Source organism: Leiobunum rupestre, chromosome 6 (genome assembly GCF_980474605.1).
Source record: "Leiobunum rupestre chromosome 6, qqLeiRupe1.1.hap1, whole genome shotgun sequence".
Taxonomy (NCBI): Eukaryota; Metazoa; Arthropoda; class Arachnida; order Opiliones; family Sclerosomatidae; genus Leiobunum; species Leiobunum rupestre.
The window spans coordinates 41,020,589-41,033,717 of NC_143389.1; the positions used below are offsets into that span (position 1 = coordinate 41,020,589).

Consider the following 13,129-nt stretch of genomic DNA (forward strand, 5'->3'; position numbering starts at 1 on the left):
GAGTGATTAATTTTTAATAAAATAAAGAAATTTCGGGATATCGAAAAGCGCGCGTCCGCCGCGACACCTGGTGAGAAGTCGGTGAGACAGAAAAACAACGTGAAAGCGCGCTGCTGAAGACGCGAAAAATTTGTTTTGCACGCGCGGCGCGTTCCAGTTATTAGAGACTTAAGCCTAAATTGCGCGATTTTAAAAGTTAGGATAGTTCGCAAATCGCTCATACGGGGTGTGGATTCCTTCCGCGATCGGATCGGGTTTTATCAATTTGGGAGAGCGACTACAGCTTAAACCGCGTCAGCCGACTGAAAAACTAACGGGTTTGTTTTTATAGCGCGAATTATTGTGGAATTGCTATTACGAACTTTAAAAGTGAAACACAAAACTATTTATTAAACGAAATACAATTATGTTCTATACGGGGGAAATAAAACGGACCTTTCGGCTCCAAGACAACTTCTCCAGCCTAACATTTAAATATATTTTTCGGTTAACATATCCCTTTTTATAATAATTTTCACGTGAGCGAGCGCGCCTTCTCCATCTACCTTTTTTTCTCATGTCACGCGTTACGCTCCGCTCACGGTACATTTTCAAATATATAATCTAAATGTGATGAAACTCGGCTTAAAATATATATATACAACAAAATATACATAATTATGATGATACAAACATTGAAATACCCCAATTCAAACGCGGAATAATTAACACTCCTCCCAAAAATGATACAAAGTGTTATTTTTTTTTAAGTGAATTTTTTAAGATTGGTTGTTTTATCAATTTTCCGTTTGGCATTCGTACCATGCACGAACGGATGTAACCATCGGTTCGGTTTACAAAGGTTTTCGTTATTATTCCAAGCTTCCACAAGCTTCGGGGTGTCTTATCGCCGTGGACCATAACCACGTTATTTTCTTTCATGGATAACTCTTGAACCACAAGCGGCGAGTGATAAGCCGATCTAAGTTCCTTCACGTACTCGTTTTTAAAGCGATTCCAAATACGTTCCATTAAATTTTCGCGATATTTAATCCTATTCTCAAAATCGCGTTGCGATTTTGGGAGATCTCCTTCTTTCGGACGTTGTGGCGGTAAATTCGTCAGGCAGTCGCCAACTAAGAAATGAGCCGGCGTTATCGGCATTGGCTCTTTCACTCCGCTATAAACGTAGGTGATTGGGCGGGAATTGGTAATGGCTTCGGTTTCTGCAACCACGGTTTCTAACTCTTGATAAGTGAGACTGGTCCGTCCCAGGACCTTCGTAAGAGTTGTTTTGACGGTTCTGACCATCCTTTCCCACCAACCGCCAGCCCAGCTGGCACGGTCGGTAATGAACCTCCACTGAATGCCTCGATCTCCGTAGAACTCGCGAGCTTCTTGACTGTTTATATTCTGCCATATAAGTTTGATATCTTCATCACCTCTCTGGAACGTCTTAGCATTGTCCGAGAATATTATGCCTGGAATACCTCGTCGACTGATGAACCTTCCTAGCGCAAGTAGGAATTCATGCGTGGTCATAAAAGGAACTAGCTCGAGATGTACTGCTCTGGTTACGGCGCAAGTACATAATATAATGTAGCATTTTTCGGATGGATCTGCGATTTTAACGTACAAAGGACCACAAAAGTCGACCCCGGTGTTCTGAAATACACGGGTTCGGTCGACTCTTTCCTTCGGTAAAGGTGCAATAGGTGCGGCGCCCGGCTTCGCCTGCTGTCTTCGGCATGTTCTACAGTTCTTGATGACCCTTTTGGCTAGTTGCCGCCCGGAAATTATCCAGTATCGCCCTCGTGATTGCGTATAAGAACTTTGAATTCCCGAGTGTAATACTTCGGCGTGGCTACGGATCATAATCAGTTCGGACAATCTGGACTCCTTTTTAAGAATGCCGGGATGTTTTTCGTCTTCGTTCAGGTTTGTTTCATTCAATTGGCCTCCTACTACAATAATACCATCTGAATTTAGAAATGGGTTCAAAGTAGCGATACACGATCCCCTGTCGACGGTTTCGCCCTTCTGCATCGCCTTGATCTCCGCTCCAAAGTCATGGTATTGACTGCATCGTACCCAGGCAAATTCCGCGTCTCGAATTTCTTCGGCTGAAATTGGTCCGGTTAATAGTGGTTTGTTTCTAAGTTTAAAATCGACAAATCTCCTAACGTAGGCGGTAATTCGGAATATTTTCTTCACGGAGTTGTGTCCTTGAAGATTAATTAGTTTTGATAAGCCCCTCTCTTCGACGTCTTTACAATTGACCAATAGAACAGTTTTCCTTCTCTCCTTTTCTAATTCTCCTGGATTCATTTTCTGGTTCTGCGGATCTGTACTAGGCCAGTTAGATTTCGGCTCTCTCAGGAACGGAGCTCCTTTCCACCATAACTTGCTGCTGGCAAGATCGTTTGCTTTACATCCTCGAGTCGGTAGGTCGGCTGGGTTGATGTTTCCCGCGCAATGACCCCAACTGTTTGAACTGACTAGAGCTTGGATGTCTCTTACCCGGTTCTGGACAAACGGCGTCCATTCCCTTTCTTCTCCTCTCGCCCAGTGGAGCGCTATGGTAGAATCGGTCCATAAGTACATCGGAATGTCGGGGTATTTTAGCGCTTTTTTTACGGTCGTTATCAGGTGGGCTCCGAGGTAACATCCCATGAGTTCTAAACGCGGTAAACTTAACTCCTTGTTTAGCGGTGCGACTCTTGCCTTTGACGTGACAAATGAGGAGTGGATTTTGTTGTCTGCGGTTACGTAACGGATGTAGATTACGGTAGCCAACGCTTTAAGACTGGCATCACAAAATGCGTGTAATTCTTTGTGAACAACCGCTTCTCTTCCACTAAAATAACATCTTTCTAGTTGTATTTTCCTGATGTCCGGCATTTCGGTTTTCCATTCATTGTACTGGTCAGTTACTAGTTTCGGAAGCTCTTCATCCCATGTGGTGTTTTCTTTCCATAATAGTTGCAACATCAACTTGGCTCGGATAGTGTACGGTTTCAGCATACCTAGCGGATCGAAGATTTGCGCTACGGCTCCTAGTATTTGACGTTTCGTTCCCTTTGTCTCATTGACGGATTGAGCTATCTTGGTGAGATCGAATGAAAACTTGTCGTTCGTCGGCTCCCACAACAATCCAAGAATTTTCTCACTTCCGGTACTGGCTCCTCCCTCGAATCGTGCTTCCTTATTTTTCGAGTAGTTTCCCTCTCTCGTCCATCTTTCTCTCAATGCCGGCGAATTCGTCTTCCACTTGCGCAGTTTCATATTAGCGCTCCCTAAAATTTCCGAGACCTTTGTTGACTTTTTGTAAGCCATCTCATCGTCTGGGCCTCCACTCAAGAGGTCGTCTACGTACAGATCTTCGTTAATGCATTTTACGGCTTCCGGTTCTGTATCGGAGTATTTTTCGGCGTGTAAGCGAATTGTGGCTGAGAGTAAAAATGGCGAGGTGGTAATTCCGAAGGCGACTCGGGCCATCTTCAATACTCGGAACTGGTCCTCTTCGATTCGACCTTGGTTTTCTTTCACCCAAAGGAAACGCAAAAAATCTCGTTCTTCCTCCGCCAGAGAAACCTGAAGAAAGGCCTTCTCTATATCGGCCATAATAGCTACGCGGTGACTTCGGAATCGGATAAGAAGATGAAGAATGTTTGGATTGAGATTTGGCCCACTTGCTAGACACGAATTTAGTGAAGGCTTTCCCTTTGCGTGGGATGAAGCGTCGAACACTACTCTCAGTTTTGTGGTTGTGCTCGATTCTCTTTTGACTGGTTGATGAGGGATGTAATAGCCTTCGGTGACGTTGAGTTCGCTTTCGTCTACCTCTACGGCTATGCCTTTCCGCAACTGGTCCTCGACAATTGCCTTGTAGTCTAGGTATAGTACTGGATCTTTTTTGAAGCGTTTTACTAAACTTCTCATTCGGATCTCCGCTATCTGACGGTTATTCGGAAGTTCACTTTGATCTACTCTCCATGGAAGGTAGACGTGGTATCTTCCATCCTTGAAGAATGTTTCTCTACGGAACTGCTCCCAAACATCATTCCCACTGAGTTTCTTCTCCTGTTTATCTTGTATCCCCAGAGATTCTATTTCCCAGAAGGATCTTAGCGTTCGGTTCAATTCTTCGTTGTCGTCCGCTACTCCAACTTTCATGCAGATTACTCCAACGTGTTTGACGGATACGGCTCTTTTGTCTATAGGACCCTGTATTGCCCATCCTAGTTTGGTATCGATAGCTACCAACGGTCCATTAATTCTTTCAATACGGTCGTTAACTACGTCGAAATAATAATCCGCTCCTATTAGGATTCCAATGCTGGAGACGGTCGGTGTATCCACGGAAGGTTCGTCAGCTAAAATCAATCCCCTTTCTTTGACGAATTTTTCGACTTCGTAACAGTTGACCAAGGTAGCGGTTTTGCATAAATAAGGCACTTCTATAGCTATTATCTCTATCTTCTTTCTCGGGTCTCTCTTGTTTTCTATGGTTAAGCGAACTGTATTTCTCTGGACGGCTGTGGGCGATTCGTTGGCAAAGGTTTCTATCGACACAATTTGACTACCTACCACCGGCAATTTTAGCTTTCTGGCTACTTCCTCCTTTATAAACGTGGCTTGGCTACAGCTGTCTAGAATACAACGAACTACTTCTTCTCTTCTCGGATTATCGGTGCTTTTCACTATTGCCATAGCGGTACCCAGTAAAACTTCTTTTCGACAGCCAACCATCGCTGAGACGACGGACTTCGATTCGGTGTTAGCCTTGAAATCGTTATCGGTAGTGACTTCATCGGTTACGGCGGCTTTCTCGGGCTTGTGAGCGGGATTCTTTTCACAAAGCGCCGAGTTGTGTCGACTGGCATTTACGGAATTTCGACGTACACGCGGAAGCTTTATATGTTGTGTACGGGTACAGATAAAACATCTCTCCATGGTTCGGATGAGTTTTCTTTTCTCTTCTAAGGTGTAGCTACGGCAGTTCACGGACGCGTGGGTGGCGGATTTACAGAAAATGCAGTAAATTCTCCCCGTGGTAACGGTGGTATTCAGCGCGGCAGCGGTAACAGACGGTGAATTTTGACGAAGATTAAATCTTGCGGTTCTACTTTGATCGCGTGCGTCACGTGGTTTATAAGTTTGCGATTTCGTTTCTTCACCTTTTAGAACAGCGCAAGTCTCACGGCCTTCTACCTCACGTTTTATAAAACTCACCAACTCACTCAAATCGAATTGTTTACTTTTATTGCAATCCATACTATATCTTAAGCAAATATCATCTGGTAGACTTGCAATAATAACGGAACACAATGAAACGCTGTTTGCAGTGGTATCAACGCCTAAAGCCTTTAAACTCCTTAAGTTTGTCTCTATCGAGTTGTAAAGTTTTCTTAATGCAAAAATGTTCTTTGAGTCTTCTACTTTAGTTAATGCGCGTATCTTATTCATTAGTTGGTTAATAACTAAATGTGTTTGGCCATATCTTTCTTCTAGCAATGAAACGGCTACGTCGTAATTCTGATCTGATTCTTCAAAACCTAGGGCTCGGTGTCGGTAAACTTTTAACCGTAACTAAGACACAAACGAATTTTTTCGAAAAATATTTCTTTGAATAAAAATGTTGTTAATATTTTTCGATCAATTTTATTCGTATAATTTGATTAATACGTATATTTTTTTAAATAAAGTTATCTTTTGATGTAATTATTAGCAAATATGTTCAATAGTTTTTTTCTTAGTTCAACTATTATCCAATAATCTAAAATTCACCTAAGGTTTTTTTTTCAACTAAAAAATTAAATTATTCTATCACTCTTTGGCCAAAACTTTATTTGATTATCTTCCGTGAGTTTTTCTTTATTTATAGTTGGTAATATTTAAAAAATTCATATTTATCAATTACCGGAAAAAAATCTTTAGACTTTTGGTTTCTTATCGTACTAAAAAAAAACGATTTTTAAAACTTATGCGCAAGGTAGTTGAAATAAATATTTCACGTTTAATTGTTGCGATTAACCATGGCTGAAACGTATGGGGCGCCAAACCGGAAAAAACTAAATAACATTTCTAGAAATATTTTAACACTTCTAGGAATATTTCAATACTTCTAGTATAAGAATATTTTCAAACTCTAGGAATATTTTCAAACTCTATCAATTTTAAGAATCCTATATATTTTAATAGACTTTCTAAGGATATTTTAAAGGGTTTCCTAGTTATTTTAAGAGAGACGTTTCCTACATATTTTACGGACATAGAATATTTTTCGGCAAAACGCGGGACAGAAAGCAGCGCTTGTAGTTTCCAATCGGAGAGTTGAGTGTGAACACTGTAAAGGCGAACTATGATGGTACTTGTACCGTTGATGGGATGGTTCTTGTACCGTTAATGGGGTGGTTCTTGTACCATTGATGGGATGGTACTTGTATCATTGATGGGTTTCCCACTGTCCCTATCTAGTGGTGTGATGGGGTCACTGGAGCCTGTGGGGGGCTCCATACCCGGCTCTCAAGGTCATGTGATCGGGGCGCTGGGTCACTGGAACCTCATGGGTGTTCCACACTCGTCATTCTGTGACCTACTAAGGAGGGTAGTTTGCAGTGGAAGAGGAAGCCACTTTAGTCCTCAGCTGTGCGAGGGTGGGTCTCGGGCAGCCCATGGTGTCGCCTGTTGTTGGGCCGTGATGAGGGCGTTTGTTTGCTATATGTGAGGCGGTCAAAATGGCTGTCTCACTGGCCGAACGTTGTTTCGCAAAGCGCACTTTTGTCCAGGGCTGGTTGTTTAAGGTGGCCGCTGTAGTGCTTAAGGCGGAGCAGCGGGGTACAAATACATATACTTATGTACCATTGATGGGATGGTTCTTGTACCGTTAATGGGATGGTTCTTGTACCGTTAATGGGGTGGTTCTTGTACCATTGATGGGATGGTTCTTGTCCCGTTGATGGGATGGTTCTTGTACCGTTAATGGATTGGTTCTTGTACCATTGATGGGATGGTACTTGTACCATTGATGGGATGGTTCTTGTACCGTTGATGGGATGGTTCTTGTACCGTTAATGGGGTGGTTCTTGTACCATTGATGGGATGGTACTTGTACCATTGATGGGATGGTTCTTGTACCACTGATGGGATGGCTCTTGTACCGTTGATGGGATGGTTCTTGTACCATTGATGGGATGGTACTTGTACCGTTAATGGGATGGTTCTTGTACCATTGATGGGATGGTTCTTGTACCGTTGATGGGATGGTTCTTGTACCATTGATGGGATGGTATTTGTACCATTGATGGGATGGTATTTGTACCATTGATGGGATGGTTCTTGTACCGTTGATGGGATGGTTCTTGTACCATTGATGGGATGGTATTTGTACCATTGATGGGATGGTTCTTGTACCGTTGATGGGATGGTACTTGTACCATTGATGGGATGGTACTTGTACCATTGATGGGATGGTTCTTGTACCGTTAATGGGATGGTACTTGTACCATTGATGGGATGGTACTTGTACCATTGCAGGGATGGTTCTTGTACCGTTGATGGAGAGGTACTTGTACCGTTGATGATAAGCCTCCACTGAAAGATCTAGTGTCCGAATCTGCATCCTTCAATAAGCGATCTGATTTACGGGTATCCTCTGGAAAACCTGGTCTCCTAATTCCTAATTGAACTCGGATGCTTGAGCTCTTCGTGTTCTCGCCTCAAGAAAATTTATGGTCAACGGTGCAAGTACCACTCCATCAACGGTACAAGTACCATCCCATCATAGCTAGCCTTTACAGTGTTCACACTCAACTCTCCGATTGGAAACTACAAGCGCTGCTTTCTATCCCGCGTTTTGCCGAAAAATATATTATGTCCGTAAAATATGTAGGAAACGTCTCTCTTAAAATAACTAGGAAACGCTTTAAAATATATAGGATTTTTAAAATTGATAGGTAATTTTAAAATATTCCTAGAGTTTGAAAATATTTCTAGAGTTTGAAAATATTCCTAGAATTGTTAAAATATTCCTAGAAATGTTATTTAGTTTTTCCGGTTTGGCGCCCCATATATAAGCCAATAAATAATATAACAAATAATTACCAGCGGCAACTTTTAGGAGTGTATACAGTAGCGTAACTAGGAACTCTGGGGGCCCCCTTGAAAAACGACTCGGGGCCCTTTTAAAAAGCATCAATTTCAATCATAAACGTTTGGGGGCCCCCTAGATCTCGGGGCCCCCCGCGCCGCGAGGTCTGCGGGGGCGCTATTTACGCCACTGAGTGTATATCGTATAGCTTTGCTGTGTGCAACCGACACCTGTTTTCTTTGAAGGACTATGAAGAACTCCTTTCTACGTGTAACTTATTTGTCTACGACAACGTCTGCTACTGTTGACATTATCTATACGCACACTATGGAAGTTAAGCATAGAAAAAATTAACTAGGGAGAAAATGAGTAAACTTGTAAGACTATAACTCCTATATTTATTCACCCTACACGTTTACTAGTCCTTACTTATGTTGTCTATTAAGGAAGTAAAATTTCCATAGCTTACTAAAAGGATATTATTTCAGAAGTGGAGAAAGAAACGTAATTAGCCTGTTCAGTTTACATAGAGCCACATAGTGGCAAATGCGAGAAGCTCATGAAATGCTGGATTTTCGTCTGCTAAGCAGACGATTTTTCCATAAAGCGTCTGCTTAGCAGACGAAAATCCAGCAGTTTATGAGCTTCTTGCATTTGCCACTACGTGGCTCTATGTAAACTGAAAAGGCTGATTATTGAAAGTGCGATACTTGTACCCGGGTGCTTGTAAGGACTGGTCACTCAATCGCGTTGTGGGGGCATTGAGGACCAAAAATGCCCATCTCACTGAAACGTCGCCCCGTATTTTAGTAAACTGCGCAAACGACACAGGTTATATTGCGCTCTGGCCAGATGTCTGTAGACTTCCGCGGCCCAGATTAGAAAGGGAATTTTATGACCAACTTTATCCATTTTGTTAAAATAAAATGTATTTCACCGTTTCATTAGTCAGCATTGACACTTCAGTTTATTTCGTGATTTATCTATCCATCCTTTTCGGAATTACGTGTAAGATACTAGCAGCACCAGATGAAAACATAGTTATATTATTTGCTAAACCATGGTTTTTATTATAAAAAATAGTTAAAGTAGTTCACTATTATCCATGGGTAGACTAATACGAGTTTTCCATTAGTGTTTATTACATTTTAGTCGGGGTACATCACAACTGGAACAACAAATATGATTGATTAACGAAGAAATATGGTCTATATTTCCAGAAAAAAACAATTTTTTTTCGGTAAATATTTAAATCGTAAATATTTCGAAGAGTTATAATTTGATCTTATTTATCTTAAAAAAAACAAGTGTGTACAAATTTATTTAAATAAAAGTTCATATCGGCTTCATGATAAAAAAATACATTCGGGGAAAGTAAGGCGGCGGTGAATTTATTGCGATCAAGATAATGTTTTTTTTTCAAACTATATAATTAGTTGATAAACAAACTCGAGATTTTACCGTTAAATTATCTGGAAGTTTTCCGATTAATCATGGTTAACTGAATTTACCGGTTGAAACGATCAGAAAAATCCGAGCCCTATCAAAACCCTCTAACAACTCTAAAGCTTCTCCTTGCAAATAAGATAACAGATATCGGAATTTTTCTACCTCGCTTAACCCTCTTCGGTCGTGTATCGTTGACTTGAACTGCGACCAGAATCCCGGCCATTTCGTATAATCTCCTCTGAACTTGTGAAGTTCAAGGGTTGGTAATTTCGACTCCACCCGAGTGGTTGATTCGGTTATCGATGAGCCTTGGGTGCTGCTCGATACACTAGTAGCTCCTAACTGGCGAAGTCTTCGTTCAGCTTTCCTTTCGGCTAAGTGAACTTGGTCATCGTAGGTCCTTTCCTTGTACTCCTTTTTGATTTCTGCTTCATTATCTGGTAGGAGTTCGGTTATTTGGTCGTCCAACTCTCGCAATTGCAATCTCTTCATCATTAATAGGGAAAGCTGATCTGATATCTCTTCGGCATCCTCGAGTTTCAACAGTCCTTCTAATGTTGTTAAATTCGTCGTGGTATCACTCCTCACAACGGATCGGATGGCTCTTAACTTGGTTAAATCGGATTCGGCTGCCATGTTTCACTAACGGATTTCTTGTTAAGTCTCACAATAATGTACATACGATTACTTCTCAAGTTCCAGAATTCCCGGGTTTCGGCACCAAAATGTGGATTCCTTCCGCGATCGGATCGGGTTTTATCAATTTGGGAGAGCGACTACAGCTTAAACCGCGTCAGCCGACTGAAAAACTAACGGGTTTGTTTTTATAGCGCGAATTATTGTGGAATTGCTATTACGAACTTTAAAAGTGAAACACAAAACTATTTATTAAACGAAATACAATTATGTTCTATACGGGGGAAATAAAACGGACCTTTCGGCTCCAAGACAACTTCTCCAGCCTAACATTTAAATATATTTTTCGGTTAACATATCCCTTTTTATAATAATTTTCACGTGAGCGAGCGCGCCTTCTCCATCTACCTTTTTTTCTCATGTCACGCGTTACGCTCCGCTCACGGTACATTTTCAAATATATAATCTAAATGTGATGAAACTCGGCGTAAAATATATATATACAACAAAATATACATAATTATGATGATACAAACATTGAAATACCCCAATTCAAACGCGGAATAATTAACACGGGGTTAGGGGCGCTGGCGGCAGCCCCTAAGATGGCGGCGAAAATTCAAACCCAAACACCTGGCGTTATTTTTCGTTTCCACTTTTTGGGCCAAAAGCTATTTTTCAAGACAAAAAAAGGTACGTGTTAGTATATTGAACGTCTTTTTAATCTTTTGATACGGAAATAAGGCCATATTTGGAAAACCTTGGCCGTTCCCCTTTAAGCGTCTGCAGACATTTTATTGAGGAGAGGCAATTTTCATACATAGTCTAAAGGGGCGAGAGACTTCATACCTTTATTAGTGTATTCATAGATCATTAAAGGGGGTCATTTACCCCGTTTGCTTTCCTCCTCTTTGGTGCCCATCCTATAAGCCCCTTACCTTATACTTCAGCTCAAAAGATAAGCTACTAGTTTATGTCTCTTTGTTGAAAGAATGAGCAGATTACATTGATAGCGATAAATTCCACTGAATACGTGCTTTTGATCTCCAATTTTTAAATAACTATCTTCAGACACGAATCGAGTGTTTATTATAGCTAATTTTACGATCCAATTGAATAATTTGTCATTATTCCGCCGAAGTAAGCTTTAGGTTTCATTGCGAAAGAGTTTAAGTTGTCATTAAAGCTTGTTTTCAAGCAATTATTAGCTGGCAGTTACGTACTACGTAATCAGGTCGATAATATTTTTAAGTTATTGGGCCTTTAATGCGCAGGTTAGGGGTATGCGAATAGTGATTTTTCAAAACGATTCGAATAGTAATTCCGAAATCGAAAACCGGTTGTTATTCGTTTCGAAAAATAAATTATTCAAACATTCGGCTTTTCAAAACGAGATTTCGAATTAACGAATATTCGGTTTAAGCCGCGAAAAGTCGGATTCTAAACAATTATTCGTTCGAATATTCGGCTTAGATGGTCTAAAAAACGTTCGAAAACGATTATTTCTTTAAAATTTTATAAATTTGTATTGAAGTAAACCTTGGAGTAGTAAACACAACACCGAATATTTTGAGCGCGGAAGAATAAACATACGAAAAAATCAACGAATTAGAATCGAGAAACATTTCGATTTGAGCTTGACCAATAACAGAAGTCTGCCCTGTCTCCTGTAAAGGAGATGTTATATGCTGACACTCCTGTGGTAGGGCCCTACCACAGGAGTGTCAGCATATAACATCTCCTTTACAGGAGACAGGGCAGACTTCTGTTATTGGTCAAGCTCAAATCGAAATGTTTCTCGATTCTAATTCGTTGATTTTTTCGTATGTTTATTCTTCCGCGCTCAAAATATTTTTTAAGTTGTTGGGACAAACCTAAAGTATGATTTTGGGAAATTAGGTTTTAAGTTGTTGGTCAGTAGCTAAGTTTTCCAAGTTGCTTAATTTTCTCACAGCAAATAAGAAGGCTCTTTTGAATGGTATTATATATAAACGTTAAAAATTTTTGGGGGTTTTTAAGTTCCAAAATTCCCACAATCGGCTTGGCTTCTTCTAAAGAAATTCCGTCTTTCTAATTCTCTATCAGTTGATAAGCACGCATCTATTGAGTCACTACTCGACTCATCAAAAAATAACGCCATTCTTTTTGAAAAATACAACACTTAACTTGACAAAATAACTAATTTATAATAAATAACTTCACAACAACTCCACGAAAACTCGACCTCGAAAAATAAACTCCGTGCTAACACGTGCCTAGAAATTTTATAAACAAATGCCCTCATTAGCTAATATTTGAATTTAAGGAGACCAAAAAGATAAGTCTGCCCTTCTCTCGGTCCCCTTCTGCGAAGCTGACACTCCGGTGGTAGGGGTGTTGTGTTTACTACTACTAGCTATGACTAATTTCAACACCATTTGAATAAGAATAACTGTTTTCTATTCGCTTTAATAATAACTTAATAAGTAATTAGTTATAAAACGGTTACCCGAATTCTTTTTCGAGTAACCATTTGAAAATTTGGTTAGTCGCTTTTTTAAATTAAATATTTGATAAAACGTTGGTATTGTCTTACGATCAAGGAAGATTAATCCTCTCCACCCCCCCCCCCCACATTCGCGTAATATTAAATCTATATCTCATTTTACTTAAAGTTAATTCAACGAAAAACGTAATATTAAAATCGGTTAATTTCCTGTTCATTAACATAAATCGTTCAGTGTCACACTTATGTTACTTATGCTCCTGAAGCAACACGCGTAAGAATTATTGGCGAGATCTGAAAGGATGTTTTTAACTCATTATTTCAGAAATATGTTATCTATTTCTAGAGACTAGAGATAGTTTAACTGCCAAAATGCATTATTATCATATCTTTCCAAGCGCTAAAATGACGTCATAATATAGCTCGTCGTTCTTTTTTATAATAAAGAAACGGCTCAATAATAATCACGCATAGCTTATGAAGCTTGT

General features: G+C 40.3%; 1 protein-coding gene across 1 annotated transcript; it reads right to left on the reverse strand.

The window, feature by feature from the left end:
• Positions 1-337: 337 nt before the first annotated feature.
• Positions 338-10,156, reverse strand: LOC149940964 (uncharacterized). Its single transcript, XM_090179400.1, has 3 exons — positions 9,683-10,156; positions 802-5,571; positions 338-361 (listed from the first exon to the last, which is right to left on the reverse strand). The coding sequence occupies exons 1-3, from the start codon at positions 10,154-10,156 to the stop codon at positions 338-340; spliced, it is 5,268 nt and encodes a 1,755-aa protein (XP_090035526.1).
• Positions 10,157-13,129: the final 2,973 nt, after the last annotated feature.